The sequence below is a fragment of the Littorina saxatilis genome, linkage group LG10 (assembly GCF_037325665.1).
Source record: "Littorina saxatilis isolate snail1 linkage group LG10, US_GU_Lsax_2.0, whole genome shotgun sequence".
Lineage (NCBI taxonomy): Eukaryota > Metazoa > Mollusca > Gastropoda > Littorinimorpha > Littorinidae > Littorina > Littorina saxatilis.
The window spans coordinates 38,554,591-38,582,488 of NC_090254.1; the positions used below are offsets into that span (position 1 = coordinate 38,554,591).

At 40.0% G+C, this 27,898-nt stretch overlaps 1 protein-coding gene across 1 annotated transcript; it reads left to right on the forward strand.

Annotated features, from left to right (window-relative positions):
• Positions 1-101: 101 nt before the first annotated feature.
• On the forward strand, positions 102-11,736 carry LOC138978767 (uncharacterized). The gene is made up of 8 exons (XM_070351556.1): positions 102-310; positions 1,240-1,518; positions 5,745-6,023; positions 8,444-8,719; positions 8,959-9,255; positions 9,626-9,754; positions 10,945-11,046; positions 11,361-11,736. Exons 2-8 carry the CDS (start codon positions 1,380-1,382, stop codon positions 11,456-11,458), a joined length of 1,320 nt encoding a protein of 439 aa, XP_070207657.1. The 5' UTR covers positions 102-310; positions 1,240-1,379; the 3' UTR covers positions 11,459-11,736.
• Positions 11,737-27,898: the final 16,162 nt, after the last annotated feature.

A 27,898-nucleotide genomic window follows, 5' to 3' on the forward strand; every position in this document is an offset into this window, starting at 1 on the left:
TAATTTACTTGATTGCATTTGAAAACAAATAACATACATGTTGCAAGAAATAGCACATCATACCTCAAAAACGAACCTTTACGTTCCATTTTTCAGAACAAAGGTGACTTGTTTAGTGGTAATCTCACATTTCGCGACGGGCTGACCAGCTACGTGAAGACCAGTGACAACCAGGTGTACTACAATGGCTCCCTGACCTACTCCTGGCACCTCCCAGCTACTTTTCGCCGGTACACGGAGTTCGTCGTATACGTCTACAGTGGTTATTATAAATTCAATTCATTCTATCTCCACAAGAATATCAATATAAGTAAGTATTGATCAGGAAAGGCATACTTACGGTCGGATTTGGGGATGCACGATAGAGAGAGAGGAAGAAATGTTATAGGATGTCACACACACTGACCATTACAATAATAACATGGCGTTTGAAGCTTCTTCTTTTTCGTTCATGGGCTAAAACTTCCACGTTCACTCATGTTTTTTGCACGAGTGGATGTTTACGCGTATGCCCGTTTTTACCCCGCCATTCAGGCAGCCATACACCGCTTTTGGGGAAAGCACGTGAAACGAAATTAGTACATTAAGTCAATCTTTCGAACTCACAGAATGAAACCAGAATGCACTGCGGCATTTCACGACAATAGCTTTCTCGCTTACCTGCGGCTTGTCGCTTGAACTGACAAGCCAGTATAGCGCAGAGGAGTATAGCGCTTCAAGGGAAACGATGACTACCTGGCACCGCTCAAATAAGGTTACCCAAAAAATCGACGTGAGAAAAACGGAAGGGAGCAATTATAAATCGACACAAAATCATAATATGCACAACTTGACACTTTTCATACGATTTTTAATTGGTCCCTTTTATTTTTACCCCATCGATTTTTCGGGTGCCCTTATTTGAGCGGCGGTCACGCGCAGGGAATTTTACAACTGACAGGCTTTACACTGTCTACACGACTTGTTCTTTTCTTGCTGAAGCAGACCGGTTTTTTCTGGTCACAACGAAACAAAACAGAAATTGCAAATGCCAAACTATTCCAAACAGACAAACAGTGTTTGAACGACATTGTTATTGATTGGACGTAACAGTTTACACTGTGGATGTTTTCGATTGCATCACTGATTTTTACAAATTACTTTTATGAGGGCATACAGGATTTAAGCTTTGCATGTAAGTTGCGCTGCTTTGTGTTATTTTGGGCTCTGAAGAGATTTACACCTCCTGATTGTAAACAGCTCCACCTGGCCAGCCGACCCACAACTGCAGTGGACTGAACTACATCCCCGAGACTGGCGTGGTGGTGCCGTGTGTCTGTACCGCTAGCCTTCTGGGATCCCCGTCAGGACGACTGATCTGGTTGATAGGGAACATCACCATGGCAACAGGAGACTACGGCGTAACGAAGCTAAAGTTTCCCTCTGGTAAAGTGAGCAGACAGTACGATGGGATGATGGCCACGTGTCAGCTGGACTGGGTGCAGCCAATAGCAGCGGTGATTACCAGACATGTGGCTTGTGAGTTCTGCTATTCGGTGTTTTCTGATACCTTTCTTCATAATCATGAATTGGTGATTTTTACAACGGCAATATTGTTCTCTAAAGTTCATCACATATCAGAGTTAAAAAGAATTAAGATAATGATGGATCATGTTTGATACTTCCCAAACGTTTTTAGCTGCACTTTGTCCATTCCAGCACTCCTTTTTTAAATGAATGGGTTAATTATTGTCATGAGTTGGGGGAAGAGAACGCCAGTTTCCAGGTACAGCTTGTCCAATAACTAGTGAGAATTAGTATTTCGCTTCTGGCAAATGGAAAAGTAACAGCACAGAAATATTTCTTGTTTTATAAGGAGAAACAACCATTTTCTGTACTTGCACAACTTGATCACAAATATAACTGTTTATCGCATTTTTACTGATCACATGACAAAAACAGCTGTTGTCATTGGTCAACTAGGAACTGTATATCAATTGATATCGCGCAGAAAGTTCACAGTGAATTTAATATCGTGCAGGAAGTAGTTTATTAATTGTAATTTTGAAGAAAAAAATCTCACCTGAAGGAAACAAATGTCTCCCTTTTTTAAATCACAAATTTATAAAAGGAAAGTAATTGCATCAGAAAGATTAAGCTGTGCAATGAATAAAAACAAACTTTTCCCACCCAGCTTTACCAGAGAAGTAGTAGAAAAGAATGTTACAATCTTACAAAGCTGACCTTGAAAGTACCAGTTCTCAGAAAACTGTGAGATCTCTTGCAGTGTTTCCACGCACATCACTCACAAAATGGCAGGAAATGAGCAGCCGATTTAAACAGTTCGCTCCTGCATGAACCATTGTCCACCCTTCTTAGTCGTAGCCATACAACATCAACCGAACAACCCTCAGCATCTTTCACACAGTCACAGCGCTGTCGAAGGACGCCATTTTGGATGTGTCGTCTGCACTCAGCGCGACTGAGCTTCAACAACATTATTATGCAGTCCGCCGACACCGACAAATACCTGGAAACTTTCTCACACCGTAGAAGGAAGCTAAGGCAAGTTCAGTATACGTGCGGTCACGTGGCCCTCGAGTTGAAGTGTTAGCGGGCTGGAAGGATGGATTTTCACTTAATATTCAATATATACCAGTCATTCATAACTACCATTAATTAGATTATGTTTCTTACGATGCTAGCTTATCCCTCGGTCATTCCTGCTATGCTCAGTTCTTTGGTTTAGCAAGAAACGTCAATGAAAAATTCGAATCGAATGCTAAGGTCAAAGTGCACCCATGCTAAGGTCAAAGTGCAATTCTTGAGGCAGCTTTTTGTGCATTCCCTCGATCTATTGTACACTCTGAAACATTTCGAGAGGTTACAAGGTACCCTTTTTCAGATCATAGAGACTGCCCTCCCAATTCTAGTTTTTAAGACTGCAACATTGAAAATATTGTTGTAGAGGCTTCCTTGTAGCCGAAAATTTGTTTGGGGTCCCATACTATGGCAGTCAAGAGAACTATGTTACAAAATGTTTACGGTATGCGAGGTTGTGCTTGTTACAGATGGACAGTCTTTCATTTGAGACTCTCGATAGCATTCATTATCGTTAGATTTGACTGTGATATCAACATTTATCAGTCTGAATGTCTCGAAAGCTGAATCATATCAGATCTCGGCTCACGCCTCGATCTGATATGATTTCAGCTTTCTCGACATTCAGACTGTTAAATGTTGATATCACAGTCAAATCGCTCACGCCTCGATCTGATATGATTTCAGCTTTCTCGACATTCAGACTGTTAAATGTTGATATCACAGTCAAATCTAACGATAACTGATAATCTCGTGTTCCCTATTCTTAGTTTGACCATGACTACATGAGACATCGCGGCTCCACAAATATATGCGAGATTCAGTGTCACACCAACTGAAGTAAACAAAGCTCCACGGTGTATTTTTAGATTGATCTTTATGCTTTGTTTGCTCCAACGGTAAAAACCAAACATTGTAGAGAATGTAACTTTCTTTTCTTTTCTATTACATTAACACATTGATAAATTTGAGTTTTCCTGAAAAATGCGCTGAAATTGTTAGTGTTATGATCTATTTTGGCTTATTGCGCTATGGACAATCCGGGTTACTTCCATCCACAATTTACAAGGCTAGAAAGGCAGGTGTATCAGGACTTTAAAATAAAGTCTCATGTTCAAATTTTTCCAGGGATTCTGTTGCAATCTGCAACTGATGACAACTTTGCTGGATAACGATATTTTGGATTTGATCAAATATCTAAACTGACAGACTTAACAGTATATATGGTGATAATACTGACAACAGTAACACCAAATGGGAACTTTTTTCTGAACCATAATCTTTACCAATACCTGATTTTAAAGGTTCCAGTGGACGAGCAAAAAAGGCTTGATGTATGTAATCTCATTCACTTAAATTGACGAAATAGCGGGCTTTTCTTCCACTTAGGTCTGTTTATTTCAGTTGAAAATATCATCTTGCATACTTGCTGAACATAATCAATCCACTGGCAATCGTCTCAATTTGCTGGTTTTGTCAGGGCGTAACGCATAGTCGAGTCACCCATAGCCATTTCTAATCACAATTATGTATTACATGGCATGCGCATTTGTTTCGTATTATTTGTGCGCATGTTATCACAAAATCAATACTGTCGCGTGCATGCATGCTTGCATGTTTTAGTTTTTACCTCAAAAACGTTGGCCACACCACACAGCACTCACAGAACACCGATGTAAATAAATGAAAATATTTAATAGTCCCAAGTAGGGTGTAAGATGGGGGTGACGATGAATGGGATGATGGAAAGGTTAATCCGAATACATGAAGATGAACATGATGAGCATGAGAAAGTAAACAACAGTCACATAATATGTCAACAACTAACATACACGAGACGATCAGGGTAGTCAATACAAAGAACGTACGTCTTAAAGGCCCTCCTCATACCCTAAATGATCTCTATCGTTGAAAGAAAGTACTTAGCTACTAATTCGATGAATTCGGGGGGGGGGGGGGGGGGTGGGTGGGTGCGCCCTCAGGTCGACACCTGCGTCTCTGTCGCGGGGGTGAGAGATTCAGCCCGGTCGAGTGCCGTCACACTGCACACATGCTGCCGCGACGGCGCCTGTCCGAAGTTGCTGCTCAACAGCAGCGTGGTTGGGCCACTGCGACGATACGAAATAGCTGCTCAACAACAGCGTAGTGGTGCCACGGCGATGATCCAAAGTTGCTGCTCAAACAGCAGCGTGGTGGTGCCACTGCGATGGTCCAAAGTTGCTGCTCAAACAGCAGCGTGGTGGTGCCACTGCGATGGTCCAAAGTTGCTGCTCAAACAGCAGCGTGGTGGTGCCTCCTCAATGCCGAGAAGCTAAGGTTCGCACATCCCGGTCCGTTCTGTCCTTGACAGTAATCACTGAAAACCTCACACAGGCCAATGAATATCATCGCGTACACTTTACGCAACCGACTTTAACAAAGTCAACCAGTAGACGTACATTACTACTGAAAAATAAACCTCGAACTCAAACGACAATTCACAACGCGAAGCCGTTCGAAAACATCTTGTCTCGGCCGAGACAGAAAAAAGAATGCTTATGAATTTTACGGTCAGCTACAAGGTAACCAGTGAACTCCACAAAAAGCGCGCAGCCTACCGTAAACTTCCTGCGCAATGCGTGCAATACGTGCAATGCGTGGAATAGCTGAGCTAAGCTCAACTACAGGTCTTCCAACCTTGACACAGGTACCTTTCAGCAACGCCCGACCAAGGAACCTTATATATACATACAACTGTCCGCGACAAATACAAAACAATAGGCTTCCCTTGAAGAAGGATATCGGTAGTTGCAGTTATGACCTTTAGTTTAATAATTGCTTCCCATGAAGTTGTCAAAAATTACAAAATTAATGAGTTTCAATTGACCTTTATTTTGCAACCAAAGGCGACAATCTTGCAACCAAGAGAAGCTAATTCAAACACTGAATATGTTTTTTTCAGACAGGGCACTTGACATCCTTTACATTAACACACAGTTTGCCGTGACTTGATTGACCGTGATTTGCATGGCAAATTTGTGGTTGAATCAAAGCAAGGAAGCACATACAAGTGCACTTACCACAGTCTGAACACGACGAACATGCAGTTATAGCGTCGGTGTTACCAGTTTCTGTGATTGTCTTGATGGTTAATCACGCTTTGAATGTTTTTGTTTCTTCACCAGATGGACCAGACAGCGTGACACTCCAAATTACCCACTCAAACGACAGCAACATAATGCTGGTCCATGTGACGAGTCACGTGAGAAATATGAATCCAATGAGAGCTGAGATGGTGTGGTGGGGAGGTGAATGTGACGGTCAAAAAGGATTCACGTGCACTATGACTCTGAGTGCTGCAACAAATGTTAACGGGAAGGATGTGACGTGCAGAGTGACCAACACTGCCAACAATAGGCACAGCGCTAAAGCCTCGATAGTCAGGATCAACGGTCAACTTACAGGTGATATGATATGATATCTGTTGCTTTTTGGGTCCAGCGGACCATATAGGCCAAATCAGGACCCCAACTTAGAGGTAACCAACAACGATAGTTATTTGGTATACTGTTGCATGTGTTGAAAACATCAATAAGAGAAAGACGCAACTTGAAAACGTGAGCCTAGAGGGCTTTGCCCTTCTTTTTACATTTTTAGTAAAGTTTTGACTCAATGTTTTAACATTGACTGAAAATGGAGACGAGGGCGGTGGTGACTGTGTGTGTGTATTTATGGGTGTGCGTGTGCGTGTGTGTGTGTGTGTGTGTGTGTGTGTGTGTGTGTGTGTGTGTGTGTGTGCGCGCGCGCGTGTGTGTGGAGCGGTTCGAGAAAACTCTTTGACCGATCTTTATGAAACTTTACATTTACATTTTTCCAGACAATGTCCCGAATCCGTTTATTTTTATTTTTGTCGATAAGTGTAATTAAAAGAAACAAGTCGCGTAAGGCGAAAATACAACATTTAGTCAAGTAGCTGTCGAACTCACAGAATGAAACGGAACGCAATGCAATTTTTCAGCAAGACCGTATACTCGTAGCATCGTCAGTCCACCACTCATGGCAAAGGCAGTGAAATTGACAAGAAGAGCGGGGTAGTAGTTGCGCTGAGAAGGATAGCACGCTTTTCTGTACCTCTCTTCGTTTTAACTTTCTGAGCGTGTTTTTAATCCAAACATATCATATCTATATGTTTTTGGTATCAGGAACCGACCAGGAATAAGATGAAATTGTTTATAAATCGATTTCGGAAAATTTAATTTTGATCATAATTTTTATATTTGAGACAGTGACAAAAGGTCAGGTGTCATGTCTACTGTCCCGAATGACACACGATTGCTGACATTTCACCATTGCCAAAAGAATAAACAAATAAGAAATAGGTAGAAAATGAATGTGAAAACTGACTTTGATTGTTGATCAGTATTTTCTATACCACTAACAAATAATCTACTTACACATAGCTGTTTGGCAAATGTATGTTGCATGGGACACACTGACATGAAAGTGGAAGATGTTTTTCCCTCTAGAGAAACTGCATATCAAGTTACACTTTTTGTGCTCTTCCATTCCAGTTGGCAATCAATTGTTAACGCATGTTATTAGAAAAAATAGAACGAAAACAGATTAGATAGAATGAAAAATGTACTGGTGATGTCATTTGGGACATACTGACATGAAAACGTCACCTTTTGTCATTGTCTCATTTTTAATTTTCAGAGCTTGTTTTTAATCCAAATATAACATATATATATGTTTTTGGAATCAGGAAATGATGTAAAATAAGATAAACGTAAATTTGGATCGTTTTATAATTGTTTTTTTTTTTTTTTACAATTTTCAGATTTTTAATGACCAAAGTCATTAATTAATTTTTAGGCCACCAAGCTGAAATGCAATACCGAAATGCAATACCGACGTCCGGGCTTTGTCGAAGATTACTGACCAAAATTTCAACCAATTTAGTGGAAAAATGAGAGCGTGACGGTGCCGCCTCAACTTTCACAAAAAGCCGGATATGACGTCATCAAAGACATTTATCAAAAAAAAAAGAAAAAACGTTCGGGGATATCAATCCCAGGAACTCTCATGTAAAATTTCATAAAGATCGATCCAGTAGTTTGGTCTGAATCGCTCTACAAACACGCACGTACACACACACACACACACACACACACACACATACACCACGACACTCATTTCGATTCCCCCTCTATGTTAAAACATTCAGTCAAAACGTGATTAAATATAAAAATGTGGGAATCGATCTAAAAATGTTTTTATCGTTATACAGTGTATTGATCTCTTCTTGAATCAAAAACATATTGATATGCTAGGTTTGGATTGGAAAGAAGCTCAGAAAGTTAAAAAGAATAAAGAAAAGCGCGCTTTCCAGTTAAGCGCAAGCATTACTGCGCTATATGGGTTTGTCACTGCAAGCTACCAGAGGGCCGCAGCTCGCAGGTCTGTACGCTGGTTATCAGCAAAGCAATTGTCATGATGAAAAAATGCAGTGCGTTAAGTCTGCGAGTTCGACAGATTGACTTAATGTATTAATTTTGTCTTTTTCTAATTTGTATTTGTCCCACATCCTGTTGAACCAGTATGTGTTTAATGATCAAAACCTAACAAAAAACAAAAACAACAACACCGCAAATGGCAAACGATTCTGAACATTATAGGCGAAGAGTTTTTAAAGAACAATGTTATTGATCTGACAGAACTGTTTACACTGTGAATGTTCAACTATTCATGGTATCACTGATTACACAAACTAAAGAAAAACATGCTGGTGAAAGGCAGCATTAAATTTTGCATTAACTTTGCACCGTTGTGTGTTCTGTTAGGCGCTGAAGACACTTGATGTTCTTAAACATTGTTACAACAGCCACACCCGACCAGCCGACCCACAACTGCAGTGAACTGAACTACATCCCCGAGACTGGCGTGGTGCCGTGTGTTTGTACTGCTGACTTTCTGGGATACCCGGTAGGACGGCTGGTCTGGTTGCTAGGGAACATCACCATAGCAACAGGAGACTACGGAGTGACAAAGCTGAAATTTCCCTCTGGTAAAGTTAGCAGACAGCACGACGGGATGATGGCCGCATGTCAACTGAACTGGGTGCAGCCAATGACAGCCGTGATGACCAGAAATGTGGCTTGTGAGTTGTGTTGTTTGGTATTCTGATATATCATTTCACAAAATGAGTAACCTGTCTAACTTAAGCCCATAAAATTCTTCTCCTAATGCCAATGTAACTAAAATAAAGTTTTCAGTAGGAAAACAAATTAACAAACTTATCGCACAAATATGTACTTTAAAATGATTTGAGATACAGCCCGGGGCAAAGCCTTATTTGCTATGTAGTAGAAATGTGCAGCTGCATTTTCTTTTTACCAGATGGACCAGACAATATGACACTCCTCGTAACCCAATATCGCGACGCGAGCAGTAATTTACTGATCCACGTGACGAGCCATGTGACCGGGATGAAACCAATCAACGCGAATATGGTGCAGTGGGGAGGTGAATGTCAAGGTCAACAAGGATTCACATGCACTCTGACCTCGAGATCTGCCGCAGAGGTTGATGGGAAGACTGTGACGTGCAAATTGACCAACGCTGCCAACAATGGGCACAGCGCTGACGCCTCGGTTCTCATAAAGATCAGTGGACAACAAGGTTATAAAGAACTTGGTCAGTTATTTGTCGTAATAGTGTGTATGCATTCAAAACACTGTCGGGGTAGATAAGTAGCCATTTTTTGTATAAACGCAGGCACATACACTCACTGTCAGGCGAGAACTCGCTTGCGCCGCCATTTGAAAACAAACTTTCCTCTTTTTGTGTATGCACCATGTATGCAAACCCGTTTTAAACTCAGACTCAGACTTGTATCATCTATCTCTTGTTGTATGGCGAAATACATGAACTCCATACACTTTGCTTGGTTTTGAAAAAAATCAAACGTGCCACTTAAATTGTCCACTTAAAAATGGAGACAATCAGTAAGTCAGATTTTGTTGGCACATGTTCATTACTAATGAGCAATTAATTTTGTTTTCAGGTGCTCTGCATTCAGAAACAAAAAGTGAGCCGTTCAATTGGACTGCCGTCGGTGTGGGTATTGCTCTGAGTATTGTCGTCATCGTCCTTGTCGTCGTGATGATCGTCTTGTATCGACGTGGCAGTCTTTGTGAGTTGCTGACACTCTGACACTGTACACAGTGTGCTGGGAGTGTTTTCCCCTCTGGGTTTAAACAGTGTTTTATTCAACAATGTATGGATATGATATACGATAAGGATGTTTAGGATCAACAACAAGCTATAAGCTTATAGTGGTGATCCTAACAGGAGAAAGGAACATATAGATGACAATATTTTGAGGCGAGACTTTACCAGATTGCCCTTTAAACCAAATATGTATTTACAAATTATATTAGACAAAAACAAAAATAAAAGAGGAAAAAGGAACGACAATAGAATGCACAAAGGAGATACAGAGAGAGAGAGAGAGAGAGAGAGAGAGAGAGAGAGAGAGAGAGAGAGAGAGAGAGAGAGAGAGAGAGAGAGAGAGAGAGAGAGAGAGAGAGAGAGAGAGAGAAAGTACACAACTCAATGTTTCCCCCTTCAAAGGACATGATTACATAACTGTTAAACGTCACCGTCAAAACCAGTGGTTATCTGACACTGCTGTACAATACGTGGGTTCGAACCCCGGCCGGGTCATACCTAAGACTTTAAAATTGGCAATCTAGTGGCTGCTCCGCCTGGCGTCTGGCATTATGGTGTTAGTGCTAGGACTGGTTGGTCCGGTGTCAGAATAATGTGACTGGGTGAGACATGAAGCCTGTGCTGCGACTTCTGTCTTGTGTGTGGCGCAAGTTATATATGTCAAAACAGCACCGCCCTGATATGGCCCTTCGTGGTCGGCTGGGCGTTAAGCAAACAAACAAACAAACAAACAAACAAACAGTACACAAAACAAACAAAATTGAAGGAAGGTATTTGAAGTTTGTTTGTTTGTTTATTTGTTGCTTAACGTCCAGCCGACTACGCAGAGAAAAGAATTCATGAAGAAAAAGAGAGCATGACAGGAAAGAGGAACCAAAAATCTACCTAACAGCAAACTAGAAAGCTCCAGCGGTTCCAAAAACAGGAGGGGCCTTTAATTTCATAACCGCAGTGCCCCACTGCGGGAAGGTATTTGAAATATTTGCCCGATGTGTGTTGGTATCACAGAATATGCATGTGCAACACCAGATCAAATTTATTTGTTAACATTGGGCAAAAGCCTGAAAGAGAAATACTTACTTAACACTTGTGTGTGTGTGTGTGTATGTGTGTGTGTGTGTGTGAGAGAGTGTGTGTGTGTGTGTGTTACAGGCGGAAGCCCAGAGCAGAAGCAACCAAAGACACCAGCTGATGAGGATCCTCACCTTTACACAAGCCTCAACCTGTCCGGGGTTGCAAATAGCAGGGTTAACGGTGAGCAGATCTATTTTGGGGTGTGTGTGTGTGTGTGTGTTTTGTTTATTGAATATTGGGGGTTTGGTGGCTGGCTGACTATTCTGAGCTGAAGCTCCCACGTTCACTCATGTTTTTGCACGAGTGGGTTTTACGTGCATGATCGTTTTTACCCCGCCATTCTGGCAGCTATACGCCGCTTTCGGGGGAATTGTCGTATCTAATCTCATCTCACCTCACCTCACCTCACCTCACCTCACCTCACCTCATCTCATCTCATCTCATCTCATCTTATCTCATCTTATCTCATCTTAACTCATTTTATTGTATTGCAGGCGTGCAGCAGGGTGTCACACGTCCTCCCGCTGTGTCCCGAGGTGACGACAGAGTGTACGAGAACATCGCCATGGAGGGAGAGAGAGGTCACATGTGATCCACTTCCCTTGCATTCGACTGTTTCAGGGGAGGACGCTCATTTGTGTAGTCAGTTTCAATGAATTGAATTGAATTGAATTGAAATTTATTTTACGAGGGTGACAGAATAAGCAATATATACATGCTTGTTTTCATCCGGCCCTCGCCCATTGAGGGGTAACAAACAAGAAGAAATAACAGATAAGTTTAACTATAGTACAAATGACATATTTACCATAATTAACATGTCAAGCAACCAATAAGACATTTCAAAATGCATTAGGATTCTATAGCAATGTTTAAAAATTATTTATAACAGAAAAAAAAAATCCTTCATGAATTATATATAATCATGTTTTTCAATATTATCAGAGAGTACAGTTATATTTTGCCAGCTGCTTGATAATATTTCTTATAAGTTTTGTAAAAGAAACAGCATGTAATATTCCTTGAATGATGTTTCGTGAATTCGTAATTTAATTATATTTGGAATGGCGTTCCACATAATTGCTCCAGAATATGATAGACTCGACTTGTACAAGTCAATTCTTGGAGTTGGGGTAATTAATTTGTTACATTTTCTATAATGATTTATTTTGAAATTTGAGGCAATGAGTGTAGGTGCATTCCCTGACATAATTCTAAACATCATCACACCTTTGTTATATGCAAATCTATCTTTGATAGGAAGAATTTGCAATCGTTTATAATCAGTCATGGAAAGAGATGTATTTTTTAAAATAATTAATTTAACAGCTCGTCTATGTAAACTGCACAAGTGTTTCAAAGTATTTGCACTTGCAGAGTCCCACACTGTGGAAGCATAGTCAATAGCTGACTGAATATTATGTGCCTGATAAAACAGGTCTAGAAAGTGTTTGATTTTTGATAACTGAAATATTTTTTTGGATGTGTTTTTACAAAGTGTATCAACATGTTTTGACCAAGACAGGTTATTGTCAATAGTTATTCCCAAGACTTTATGGCTATCAACTTCGGTAACATCTTGATTTCGTATTAGCAATGTCGGAAATCCAGATGTTAGATTTTGTCTTTTTTGCCTCGTGGTAAGTAGCATGCATTTAGTTTTATTTGGATTCAGTGACATATGGTTTAGTTCTGACCATTCAAGTAATCGATCAATGTTTTCTTGGAGGATATTTGCTAGTTTAATAAGATCTTGATGACTAGAATGAATTGTAGTATCATCTGCAAATAGTTCACACATGCATTTTACAAATAGAGGTAGGTCGTTTATATATATAGAAAATAGTAATGGACCAAGAATAGAACCTTGTGGTACTCCAAACCTTACTGTTTGCTTACAAGAGTATGATTGTTTCAGATAAGGACTTTGCTGTCTGGCTGACAGGAAAGATGTTAAAATGTTTATGGAATCTGGTGCAATTCCATAAATCTCAAGCTTTTTGATAAGAAGTGTATGGTCAATTAGGTCAAAAGCTTTAGCAAAGTCAACAAATAGAGCAGCACAGAACTGATTATTATTAATGTTTGTCAGCCATTGGTCTACTAAACTAATAAGCGCTGTTTGACATGAGTGTTTTTGCCTAAAACCTGATTGATTATCATGGATCAATTTATTGTTCTCAAAGTGAGAAAGGATGTGTTTATTGATATGTTTTTCAAGAGGCTTCGAAAGGATTGATAGAATTGATATTGGTCTATAATTTGAAGGATTTGTAGTATCTCCTGATTTAAATAGAGGAATCACTTTAGCCTGTTTGAATTGTTTAGGAAAATAGCTTTTGTCAATACAAAGGTTATAGATAAATGTCAATGTATCTGTGATAATTGGAGCTGCCATTTTTATAATGTTTGCATCCAGACCATCTATGTCACGTGTTCCGGTTTGTTTTAGATGCTGAAGATGAGAGTAAACATCCAGTATAGTCATTGGTGGCAGTGTATGCTGAAAATGTATCTGTTTTGAATTGCAGTATTCCTTTAAATGTTCTAAATTATTTGACTGTGTCCGATCACAAGAAATTACTTTATCAGCAATTTTTGAGAAATGGTCATTGAGTGTATCTGCAGAAATGTCAATTATTTGGGAAGATTTTGTTGAAGTTTCTTTGTTTGTGAGTTGGTTAATTGCTTTCCAAATAGATTTTGAATCTTGTTTAGATGTAATGAGATGTTGAAAATATTGTTGTTTACGTTTTCGTTTCAAGGAATTTACTTTATTTCTTTGTTGTGTGTACTCTTCGTGGGTACCATGTTTTTTTTAAGAAGTCACGGTAATTTGCAGCATTTTTTATGTCTTGGTCGATCCATTTGGGTTTTTCTGTCTGCTTTACTCGATGTGTTTTCAGTGGTGCATGTTTGTTGTAAATGATAATGAAAATAGATGTCCAAAACTCTAAAGCTTCGTCAGGATTTGTAAAATTGTAAGTATTTGAAAGTGGGCTATTTTTGAGATCAGAAAGAAATGCACGTTCACTGAAATGAGAGAATGAACTATATGTAATAGTTTTGTGACCAACCTTTGGAATTTTAACCTCTTTACGAGACCAAGTGATACAAATGGGAAAGTGGTCACTGGCAGAAAAAAAGGGTACATATGTTTCTTTGATATGACGTTTTTCAGAAACATAAATATGATCAATGAGTGTTTTAGAATTGGGAGTAACTCTAGTTGGATTTTGGATCATTTGATGTATATTTAATAGATTAATAGTGTCCAACCAAGTTTTATTTTGTTTCAGAAGATCAATATTAAAATCTCCTAGAAGAATTATTTCTTTTGATTCATTTGAAACTGTATCCATCATATCCATGAATTCATCATACCAGTGAACCTTTTCTGCTGGATTTCGGTAGCAAAAACCAACAATGATTGGTGCTGATCTTTTTAATCCTATTTCTAACCAAATGCATTCTACACCAGGTGTTTCAAGATGTTGAAGACGCTTGTAAATTATTGATTCGTTAATATAAACTAACAAGCCAGTTTCTAAGTGTTTTGTAGAATCTCTTCGTAATGTATTATAACCTGAAATGGAAATATCTGAATCAGGTATGATGTTAGATAGTCGAGATTCCGTAAAGCCAAAAATATGAAAGTTGTTACCGTTGTTAGAAAGTAAAGATAATATGTCTGTTATTTTGTTATATGCATGGTTAATGTTTAAATGGCCGATATGGAGTCCTTCTTTGAGAAGCCAATGATTTTGACAATTATTATTTGAAGACGCCATAAGATTAGTTTAAAAACCAAACACAAATTTACGATGATGGAATATGGATGAAGCTGAAATGTGTACAAATGAAATATAAACAAATATAGTTCATAAACACAATTCTAGATACAATATAACAGATTAATTAATGTTGTAGTATAAACAACAATGTCACAATATGCAATAGCTTTGAGTTGGTGATGAAGTCCTTTTTCTTCTCTCAAAGAATTGCAATCACTGAATTTTAGTTAAGTTAACAATGTCACAATATGCAATAGCTTTGAGTTGATGATGAAGTACTTTTTCTTCTCTCAAAGAATTGCAGTCACTGAATTTTGGTTTAGTTAACAATGTCACAATATGAAATAGCTTTGAGTGGTGATGAAGTCCTTTTTCTTCTCTTAAAGAATTTCAATCACTGAATTTTAGTTAAGTTATATGTCGATAAAATCCGTTAGAAGATTGGCCGTGAGCAACAAATATTCAAACTAGAGTTTCAAACACATGTTGACCTTGTTGCATGCTGATGTAGAGATAGTACATAGGTTTTTGCCCAAGAAAACATGTGTCAATATATGGGTTGTACCGCATGTATAGAGGATTGCGGTACATTGAAGGAATATGTCTCATAGTATGTTCGTTTTCTTTACACCAGTGATAAGGTGGCGATGGATGAGATGGTGATGGTGGAAGTTGTTGTGATGAACATGTTTTTTTGAAAGGAAGATTGCAATGGTTGCATTTCAGATGTTCCTTTATGAGGAGTTGGAAGTAACGTTACCCGAGTTGTTTGTGTAGATTGCGGATAGTTCTTTCTTTCAGATGAATTGTTTTCAAAAGGTCTGTTGTATTTTATGTTGCATGCAAGTCTTTTTGTTCCTTGCATACTCGGATGCAAAGGATCATCATAGAGAGCTTTCCTTGGAGCTCCGTTCTCAGTGGTGAAGATCGGAGCATGATCGATGAGAAGCATCTGTTCCACATTGCACACAGACTGTAGCGCAGAGTTTGAGGCAGTTATTGTTCTTTTCAGTGGATGGTTGCCACAAGGGGGAAGAATTGAAGAGAATTGAAGCTTTGCTCCTGGAAATACAGATTTCAGTAGTTTGATGAGGCTCCTCCACGAGGCCTCTGTTACTGTGTTCCTGAAACAAGTGTTAATACCAACATGGGTGATTACACACTGTACGTCTTTGCATTTTGGAATATTCTGGAGCCAATGCAGGAGATCTTCGACTGTTAGACCTGATACACTTATCTTTTGTGTTGATGTTTTTGAGAACATAAGATCTGGGCTTACATGTTTGATTGTTGAGTCTCCAGGTTTGATCCTCTGTTCTCTGATGTGAAGCTTTGGCGTTGAGGTGTGTTTTGTGCACATGTTCATTGTTCTGTTTCTGTTTTTGGGGTGGTTTTGATTTTTCACGATCATACGTAAATGGAGGGTGTTGATTAACCGACAAATCTTCATCTAGAACTGAGAATCGATTTGAGGTTGAAATGTTCACATTGCAAGAGAGTGAGCATAAATCCCTTTCTGGCAAGCTGGCATCACTCAAAGATGGGAAAGTATCACTGATTGATGTGAAGGATGATTCCACCTCAGGCACCTTGACATCTTGTTTTAACAATTTTGACTTTGTACGAGATATTTCCAAAACGGACAGATCTGGTTCAGCGTTGGAAGCTGGCTTGTAGTAGTGCTCACAGCTGAATCTAATTCATGATGAGCATCAGAGTTAGTTTTCAGTTGCTTTTTCAGATCACCAATGTGTGATTTTAAGTCACTATTCTGTTTTTGAAGTTCAGTAACTTTTGTGTCCAACAAGGAGACTTTTTCATTTAAGTCATCCATTTTGCTTTTCATGTGGTGTTTTAGTTTATGCTTGATTTGTGTTTTCATATTTTCACAAAATGACAACATACATTTGGGAGCATCCTCACACATCTCATTTAACCTGTTGACATTTTTGTTGAGCATAAACATTTTCGTGTCATTGCGTTTCAGTTTGGTATAGGATTCTTTAACAGACAGGCATGTTATTTTTCTTTTTCTCAATATTTCCCGTCGTTTCATTGAAACGGTCAATAGGGGAGTCTTTTCTTTGTTCGTGTTTGGTGTTTCATCTCCAGCTATTGGCATAGGCGCAAGTGTAATGGCATTTTCAATGGCAGTTTCTTCTTCTGCTTCTTGGTCTATTTCATGAGTCGCGGGGATATCATGAACAACAACCCTACCTGTTTTCGACAAAGATGTCACAGGTACTGCCATTTCAGATAAATGCTTTATACATGTTTTAAAGACATCATTGTTTGTTTGTTTTTTGACACACGAATATATTGTTTTTATGCACTCAACAAGATCAGTAAATTCCTCGTCTCTCCAACTCGGACACTTGTTGCCCTGGACCAGAACCTTCCCTGTTGTGTAATACACAGTAATAGTTATCAGTTTACACTTTCCACAGCTCACAATCACTTTTGAGCGAAAGAGATCTTTAGATTTAGAAGGTAGTTCAGCAGGTATATACGACAGGTCCGAGTTTGTGATGTAAATCCGCCGACAAGGATTGTCAGATTCATCAATCCAGTCAACGTGAAAATCGGAAAATGAGTTGATATCACAAATGTATCGTTTGTATAAGACTTTTCTTGTCAGTGGAAGAAGGTGGTGAGGTACATCAAAAGTGAGTTGTTTTGGGTCTTTCTTGATGTCGATTGATGGAGCCCATTGTTCATTACATAGAGCCATAGAAACAGTTTAATTGTTAGATTAAGATAATTTGTTGCTCATGGTCAATTCCTCAATAAATATTTACATGGTAACCACAGAATAAATACATACAAAGTCTATACTCCATTCCAATTACTCAGGTGAGTCAAAAAATGTATCAAGACATTTCTACATTGTTTCAAGTTCAAGTTCAGTGTCACGTCATAATAGTGACTTTGACATTGAGAATTTGAGGTCTCGGCTAATTAGTTCTGCGTGAAGAGAAAATTATTCCATTGTAATGTCACTGGTTTCCAAAACCATGTCGCGTCATTCCGTATTATTCTGTGATGCTCGGTAATAAATATGACGTCTTTTACACGAGACAATGGAACAAAACAAACTTGATTATTCTTCAATAAAAAAACATTGCTTTTTAAAGATGTCAAGGCAAAAAGCACAAACAATTCACACATGTCTGTGTCGAACAGGGACGGGGTCCAGTGTAAATCTCCTGATCCGAAAGTGCATCCATACACAACAGGAACGTTACGATTTCCAGAAAAGGCAGAAAAACAAATTCAGTTTTCACGGAAGAAAACCACAGTCTTTATCCTCAGTCAAAGTAGAAAGAAGGCCCTCAAACATTATAAGCACAATCAAATGTAGCACCTACGAAAAAGCAAACACCACACAGCACATTGAAAAGAAAACAACGGAGAGCCTCTATGGAGGTTCAGAGGCAGCCGCCATTTTGTCTTCTTGAGTGAGTGCAAAGCAGGGAGTCGTATGTCATCCGAAAGTCTTTTACGGATGGTTTACACGTTTTCTACAAACATTGTCATAACGAATAATAAGAAGAATAACGACGAAAAAAAGACTGTGTATTTCGAGCCAACTTGCTCAAGACTGTTAAATTGTCCTTGCAAAAATAAGGGAGTTGTTTTGCTTTGTCATGTAACAGATATGTTATGCATACTTATAATATATATATATACTAGATGAATACCCGTTTCGCCGGGTAGCCGGCTTCGCCGGGAAGAAGTACTTAGAGCCGTACGCCGGGTCCGAACAATGGACCCGCCAAGCTTAGGTCCCTCCCAGATTCGTGGAATGGGAACAGCACGAAAATGATTCAGTGGCCATAATGCCATTCCTGACCATATCGAGTCCCATCCTTGTCGACGAATGTAACCGTGTTAATCACCTTTGGAGGCGAACTCCACTCAAACAGGATTGAGCAATTTAGAGCTTATCTCTAAGCCCTTTTGAACTGTTATGGCTTCTCAAAGGAAGGCCAGTACATACAAATACACAAAAGCCGCCAGACCACATCACAAACAGAACTGAACAATCCACAGGTGTTGCCCTCATAGAGACACACACACACACACGCACGCACACACAAACACAGAGAAGCCGTATATATAGAGATAGATGACAGTGTATTTTTCGCGTGGCTATAAATTGATTCGACCTTTGCACTTTTACAGTGAGGATAATTTACGGGTCCAATTTACGTTCTGGACACTGCGGTGACCTTCTAAAAATAGTAACAGAACGCCGGGAATATCCGAAGATGCCCCCTCATACTATAGTGCACCATACGAAGGAAGGGAGGTAAACGCTGAAAACATGGAGAAGATAAGGAAGAGTTATGGTACGAAAAAAAAAAATCGGTTTGCGCTGCGCGCTGAGAGCACGTATTGAAATATCTCATCGACCAAATTTGGTCCGGGGTGTATCTGAATATGGACACCAAATTTGAAGCAGATCCATCGAGAACTTTGGTCGTGCATGGCGAATACACACATACACAGACAGACAGACAGACACAAGTCGTATATATATATATATATCCCATGAGCTGCTTCTTTGTCTCTGTAATGCAACTATGGGTATATAATGTTGTATTTTTCGGCTTCAATAAATACATAATGGGCTCCAAAAAATATATCATAGTACCGATTCCGGTTTGACCGAGGAACTATACTTCTGCCTACCCTTGACCCTTCACCGAACATGTTTCAGTGGATTGATGAAGAGCATTGCTCACATGGCAAAACAAAAGAAAACACAACATGTGAATGTTGATTCAGTAAACAAAGCGTTTATCTTTTGGGTGCAGGTCGAGTAAAAAAAAGAACAAAAGCGAAGAATCAACTGATAGTGACAGCATACCAGGGCCGGACTACCGGGGGGGTTATGGGGGTTGCGCAACCCCCCCCCCCCCAGCCTAAACATGTACCTTACTTATTTAATTTTTTTTTTATTATTGCTTATTTTATGCCGTTTCATGCAAGGAGCGACCATTTTCCTATCTCAGAATATGACCTACCCGTCAGCTTCAGGGGGCTTCGCCCCCTGACCCCCACAACGAGGGGGGGGGGGGGGGCGGGTTCTAGGGTTTCCGGACCCCCCCCCCCCCAGCCAAAAAATAAAAGTATTGAATGAGGTATGCATTTCTTAATTTTACATTGAGTTTCAATTTTTGGGGTATTAATCAGTGACAAAATCTGCTGCCCGAAACTGGTAATGATCATCCTCAGAATGCACCAGATTGCACCATTTTGCATCCTTTTTTTCAAAATTTTCCGGGGGGGCATGCCCCCGGACCCCCCTAGCAAGCTAGGCGCTTTGCGCCGTCGGCTCGGCGCTTTGCGCCTTCACACCCATATCTTCACAATATACTTTTGAAAAAAACCAGTCATAAAATGAACTGATCCGCCCATGCCGCCGGGGGGAACATCCCCCTGGGCCACCACTGGCAACCCCCCCCCTCCTCTTCGCCTAGTCCGGCCCTGCATACGAACCGCGCTGTTCATTTGAGGTGAAGCTAGAGTAACCTCCCTTCCCCGAACACTGCACCGCTGATCTAAAAATGCACCGCTGATCTAACAAAACAAAAATTAAATGGCACGTTGCACTGACACTAAGTGAATCAACACTATGCAAGACTGAACATGAAGTGGATACTCTTAACTGCACAGCGGGTCGAGTTCTCCAAGCACAGTTTCATCTAACCTTACTGGCGACACACAAAGTTCAGTTTGAACAGAAGCACGATGATCGACAGACAAAACCAGTACAATTATAAGGTAAATAAGCTTTCCTTGTGTAGCGAGCAGCGTCTGCAGTTAAAACGCACTCATACAAATATGTCAACAGCACGTATTCTAAATCTACATTGCAACCTTCGGTAAATTCAGTGACACTCAATTAAACAATGATTGAACCATGTAAACAAACGGAAACATACCATTACGTCCCAGTACCATTACGTCCCAGTACCATTACGTCCCAATACCATTACGTCCCAGTACCATTGCGTCCCAGTACCATTACGTCCCAATACAATTACGTGCCATTGCGTCCCCGTACCATTAGGTCCCAATACTAGTGAATTTAATTTCTGAGATGTTACTGTGGCAGTGTAGTGAACGTTTTGTAATAAAAGGGCGTTTTGTAATATATTTATTACAAATCGTGTTCGGATTACACAATTTTTATTACAAAACGCGTTCAACACGATTTGTAATAAAAATTGTGTCGGTACATAGCAGTATTTCACAAATAAAAATAAAATAAAAAGATGTCTTCGAGATGAGGTGAAGTGGAAAAAAAATATAAAAAAATGAATAAATAAATGTTTGTTCATGGGAGAAAAAAAATCCTTCACGATATAAGCAGAAACTGTAAAGGATATTGCATGTCAGTTTGTTTGTTTTGAGGCGCTCCTTGCTTTCCTTACAGGTTTTCTGAGGTAACCATGTTCTTTCTTTTAAAATGAACTGAAGCACGCTAACCTAAACCGAAGTGTAAAATTAATATATGCTTTAGCGGTGCTCGACACACACAAAAATACCGTAACAGTACAGTACACCGCTTTGTATTCCACTGCATGTAATCGAGCATGACATGACTGTAGGCTTATTTACTGAGTAGACGATGTTTAAACCCGTTTCTGAGAAAAGCTAGACTGACTGTCCAGTCATCGAACCTTCAGCACATAGACACCGAGACACACAGATAGTGAAACCCATACACGCACAAATGTAGACACAGTCTCAGACACCTACATACATACGTACATAACACACACACACACACACACACACACACACATACACACACACACACACACACACACACATATATATATACAAACACACACACACGCGCGCGCGCGCAAGAATATACATACATGCACAATCAGTGACGTAGACTAGTTCTACATGGGACGATGTTTCAATAACAAATCATTTCATTTTTCTTCCTGTTTAATGACTGAACAAACACAACCGTATCTTTAAAAATCAACAACCCTGCATATTCTGGTAAAATCCTGGTTCGTATGTACATGTTTAAAGGCACAGTAAGCCTCCCGTAAACCATCACAGAGCTCCCCGAGCGTCTAAATACAGTACAAGCATACTTCCATTTGAACGCTCACCGAACGGGAACATCCTGGCTGCTTTCTGTCGAGCGTGAGACATTTTCAAAGAATTTATTTTCGTAGACTTGTTCCGTTAACAACAACGGCGCCTCGTTTTTGCGCTAGACCTAACTTTTAAAATCTAAATAATAAATTGACAGCTTGTTACACAAACATTCTTTAATCATAAAAGAATTCGTTTTTCATCAAGACAAGATCAGAACAATTCGAAGTTGTGAAAGTTTAAAAAAAGAAAAGCCCGGAAGCAGGGTCACGCAAGGGTCGTAGCAGACGACGGCCGGTTTATCAGTGCAAATCGCCGTTCCTCTCAACAGTCAAAAGCCATCGCTAGAGTTCTTGTGAACCACAGCCGTTGTTTCGTGCATAAAAAAACGTGCTATTGTAGATAAGCTCACGTCGAGTCGCATTCAAATGACTAACTATGACGACTGCATTGTGAAAAGGGAAAACTGGATCACACGGGTTCACGATGGCTCAGGGGTAAGATAAACCACGCAAAAATAAATTCTTTGAAAATTGTTCGCTCTTTACGGAGGGCACCTAGGATGTTCTCAATTGGTGAGTGTTTAAATGAAATGGTGTTTGTACTGTGTGTAAAAGCCTGACCGTATCTGTGATGGTTTACGGGAGGCTTACTCTGCCTTTAACATTTAACATATTGCTCTGCAACCCTCCTGCGATCAAAATTCCTTTTCGATTCATAAATCGAAGACACTTGAATTAAATAATATTGGGCGAGAAACTGTTATGTTACTTTACATAAACAGGTACTGTAAGTAACACACGCCTAAAAAAAAAAAGAACATTATAAAGGCCTTCAACTAGGTGTTCTTCTTTTCTTCTCCACGATCAACATCATTATCATCATCTCCACAATCATCATCATTATCATCATCTCGTCGTCGTCGTCATCATCATCATCAACATCAACAACAACAACCAACAACAACAACAACATTATTATTTTTTTTTATTACAAAACACAATAGAAAAGAGAAAAAAATAAATGTGTCAAGTAAGTGCATATACAGGCTTCAACATTATTGCTACGTTCATTTATGCAATCTTGAAGCTTGAAATTACTCGGATAATATAAGGTAACATACTCCGTACTTATAAAATCCACTGTTCATTTTCATCCTTTCGCTGACGTACTCTGTCGTATAATATCCATGACACACACACACACACACACACACACACACACACACACACACACACACACACACACACACACACTGCCCAATTGTGTTGGGACGTAATGGTACGGGGACGTAATGGGATTCCTTTATGGGACGTATCGAGATGCAATTTTCTTGGGACCTATCGACACGCAATTTTGTTGGGACGCAATGGTACGGGACGCAATGGCACTGGGACCCAATGGTATTGGGACCCAATCGGATTGCTTAATGGGACGCAATGAGACGGCATTTTTTTGGGACGCAATGGTACTGGGACACAATGGTACTGGGACGTATTGGCATGACCCCAAACAAACAACATGGTTCAAACATTCAATCATGATTCACCCATCTCAGTACACTAGTGCAACAATCTCAGTGCAGAACTCAAGAAGTCTGCAGCAAGCACTTCCATTCCGTTTTTCTTTGTAAGGCCCACTATCCAACTATACAGCATCAATATCTTTTCCACACAAGCAAGCTCCACAGCTACAATCAACAGCAGACAGAGTAAGCTTACCATTATTCAACACAGATTCCCCAACCTCCCAAAAGGTGTGTGTGTGTGTGTGTGCAAGTTATTTCTGAGCGTTCAATGGCACGGGCACTGTCGGTGTTACCCAAAGGCAAAGGGGAAGAACCCTAGCTTGACCGGATTACCTTGAAGCTTGATCAGACTTTACATCTGCAGCCAGAACACTGAGACTAACTTCTGCAAAGTTAAAAATGTAAACACATGATGTATGCTCAGAATCAAATAAGTTGTTTCAGATCTTTTTAATTTGACATCCCACCTAAGCAATTCACTCGCGCGCACGCGCGTGTGTCTGTGTGTGTGCGCGTACGGTGTCTGTGTGTGTTCGTGTCTCTCTGTGTGTTCAACAAGCAAAGATGCACTGCGTCAGTGTTACGAGTGTACCTTTTTCGCTGGCCGGTTCGCTTCGTCATCCAGCACAGGCTGTTTCATCCATTTTTCGAGCATGTCCAACTGTTTTGCTTTACACTGACGTAAGTTCATGGTTATATGAAAGTATCCAAGAGCTCAGCAAACGTGTATTTCATCCTGATGGAGTAAAATCAGTCCAAACGGTATTCAACACGCAGTTTCAAGGAGCGGCCATTACATCGTTTTAGACAGAATTGACGCTACCAGTATGGGTTGATTAACCCAAGCACGATCGAACAAATTAACTCAGAGATATATTTCACGTACATGAAATTACTGGTTAAATCTAAAGAAAGTTATTCAGTAAAATGTTAGTTTATTTTCGTAATTCTACACTCCAACACAAAAATTAAACTAGAATTGGGATCCGAGAAAACTTTCATTGCGTGTGCTTTCTTTTCTATCTTGAAACTAAAATGCATTCAAAAGCAAATCGAACAGTGGTTTGAATGTAGATTTAACACACATTTACGGATGCACTTGTTTGCACTTTATTTCTTCGGCGACGTGGCTTTAGCATGGGGTAGTGAAGAGGAACACACCTCGCTGGCTCACCTATTTTACACACCACAGATAACTACAGTGCTTTGTTGTGGTCCACGTTGTCTTTGGTGTACGCATGGGATATACAGCTTACAACACTCGTGTTTTTTTTTATATTTTTATATATGGCTTGTATTTCAGTCAAGACACAGCGGATGAATATCATGGGGATCCATGATATTCATCCGCTGGGTCTTGACTGAAATACAAGCCATATAAAAAACCACTCGTGTTGTAACCTATACATATATACTAGAGGAATACCCGGCTTCGCCGGGGTGAATCGCGAGACAGAGACAGACAGCGTGGCGGTTCACCACAATCACCTTTGAAGGCGAAGTCCTGTCAAACGGGATTGAGAATTTTAGAGCTTATTTCTTAGCCCTATATTATCTGTTGTGGCTTCTCAAATGCCAGAACATACAGACAGACAAAAGCCGCTAGACCCCATCACAAACAGAACTCTACAATCCACAGGTTTTGCCCACACACACACACAAACACACACACACACAGAGAAGCCGTATATATTTATATATATCTATATCTATAAATACACACTGTAGACTCCTTCGCAGCGGTGTGTTGCGTGCCGCACGGGTATTTGCACCCCGCACGCTGGAGCGGTAAGTTGAGTGGGGTTTGTGTCTCGATAAAACAGCTTCTTGTATAAACATTTCGTAACTTTGCACATTAAGATATGTCTTGTTAGATCTGTTAGTGTTTCTTCTACACGCCGATATACTTTTTGGGTGCATATTTTGTGTATTATAGCCGTGATTCTGTAAAATATCACGCCTGTAACTGCACAGAAGCAAATTTCGTAGCATTCGCAACAAATTACTGGTGTAAACTTTAATGTGAAGAACTGCCATCAGTTCCACAAAAACCTGAACCTTTCTGCAGTACTGAGGCCGAGTTTCAAGCTTCTAGGACCTTGCAGACAGCGAAAAGCATTCGGAGAATGAGAATTATCCTACAACTTCTGTGTTTGCCCCCCGAAGCTGCCGTGTTTCTCCCCCGCAGCTGCCGTGTTTGCCCACCGTTTGTGTTTGACCACCGACCCTGCACACTCATGTTTATGTCCTCTAATTGGCTTGGAGCTATTTTGCAGGAACCATGGAAACAGTACTTGCAGGCAGCGCCATGGACAGCTTCTTGGACATCAGTGGAACCATAGTAGTTGTGACAACCCCGCCAAAAAGTATGTCGACGCCCAAAAAAAAAGAGTACGTATTATAAGTTTCATGTTAATATAGGCGTGTATGTTATTATCTTGTAATTAATTAATTAATTTACTATTTAAAACAAAATTTGAATGAGAAAGACTGTCAGATCCTGTTAATTTTCTATTTATAACCATAAATACATTACACTGATGAGGCAAATATTGATGGAAATGTCTGTTTCATGTTACATGCCACATTATACTTCCTTTGATTTTAAAGTATCGTTTCAGTGTCGCAGCACACACACACACACAAACGTGTACTTTTAAATTTGTTTAATCTTTTCCTTTGTCTTTACCGTTCATATGTGCTGATTCGACAAATCACATGTGCGAACATTGTAGTAGCACTTACAAACACCAGAGGACGCTGAAATAGAAAATAGAAAATTAACAGGATCTGACAGTCTTTCTCATTCAAATTTTGTTTTAAATAGTAAATTAATTAATTAATTACAAGATAAAAACATACACGTCTATATTAACATGAAACTTATAATACGTACTCTTTTCTTTGGGCGTCGACATACTTTTTGGTGGGGTTGTCACAACTACTATGGTTCCACTGATGTCCAAGAAGCTGTCCATGGCGCTGCATGCAAGTACTGTTTCCATGGTTCTTGCAAAATAGCTCCAAGCCAATTAGAGGACATAAACATGAGTGTGCAGAGTCGGTGGTCAAACACAAACGGTGGGCAAACACGGCAGCTGCGGGGGCGAAACACGGCAGCTTCGGGGGGCAAACACAGAAGTTGTAGGATAATTCTCATTCTCCGAATGCTTTTCGCTGTCTGCAAGGTCCTAGTAGTAGTAGTAGTAGTAGTAGTATGTAGGGGCGGCTATATTTGTTAGCCGAAGGCCGCGAGGCCTTATTGGTGCCCCTTCTTTGTCAGATACTTTGCATGCCTAAATCCCTATTCTTTCAATGCTTTCAATCAAAGTCGCAAAAATGGTTAAGAAATTTTGGAGAATTGTCCAAGAAGTTTTTGAAGGCGTCTACTGTGGGTGCGAATTTTATGTTAGCGGGCAGTGCATTCCAATTGTTAGCAACTCTATGAGAAAACGAAAACTTGCGCTTGTTAGTTTTTCTTTTACAGTGTTGAACAAAGATTTTTCCCTGGCTGTTTCTGGTGTTGTCTGTCTGCTGGAATGTGAATATTTTGTGCATGTCAATATCATCCACCCCATTTATAATTCTATATGTTTGTATTAGGTCACCCCTTGTCCTCCTTCCCTTCAGAGAGTGGAGGTCTAAGTATTTGAGTCTGTCCGCGTAAGACTTATCACGGCACTCCTTTAGAATTTTAGTTGCTCGACGCTGCACCCTCTCAATTGTCTGAGACTGTCTCTTGAGGAATGGGCTCCACACCACATTTGCATATTCCACCAGTGGTCTCACAAAGGCTTTGTATAGCTTTAAGAAGGTGTCCTTGTCAAGAAATGAGAACGTTCGTTTGATAATGCCAATCCTTTGATTAGCTTTTGACACAACTCCTCGAATATGCGGGTCGAATGACAAATTGCTGTCGAAAACAACACCGATGTCCTTTTCCTCATCACATTCATTTATTTTTTCAATAGCATCATTGACAGTCATCACGTAGTCATATTTGGGATTCTTTTTACCAGAATGCAGAACATTGCACTTTGAAACATTAAAAAATAATTTCCATTTATTTGTCCAATCCTGAAGTAAGTGTATGTCTTTTTGCATGACTGAACTGTTTGTTGCTTTATTGTACAGCTTTGTATCATCTGCAAATATCTTCACTATACCACTAACCACATCTGGTAAATCATTTATAAACACTGTAAATAGAACCGGCCCCAAAACGCTGCCCTGTGGAATTCCGCTGAGAACTGCTGCTTGGCTCGACGTTGCCTGTCCAACTCGTACCCTCTGGGACCGGCCACTCAAGAATGACCGAATCCAGGAAAGGACGCTGGAACTAAACCCATACGAAGCAAGCTTTATGAGTAATCTCTCATTCGGCACAGTATCGAAAGCCTTCTTAAAGTCACAGTAAATAATATCTATGGCTTCACCTTCATCAACAAGTTTTGTGAGGTCTTCCATGACCTCTATGAGTTGAGTGACACAAGAACGTCTTTTTCTAAAACCATGCTGACAGTCAGCATATAAATTATTGTCTGTGAGATAAGACACTATAGAATCCCGAACAAGAGAC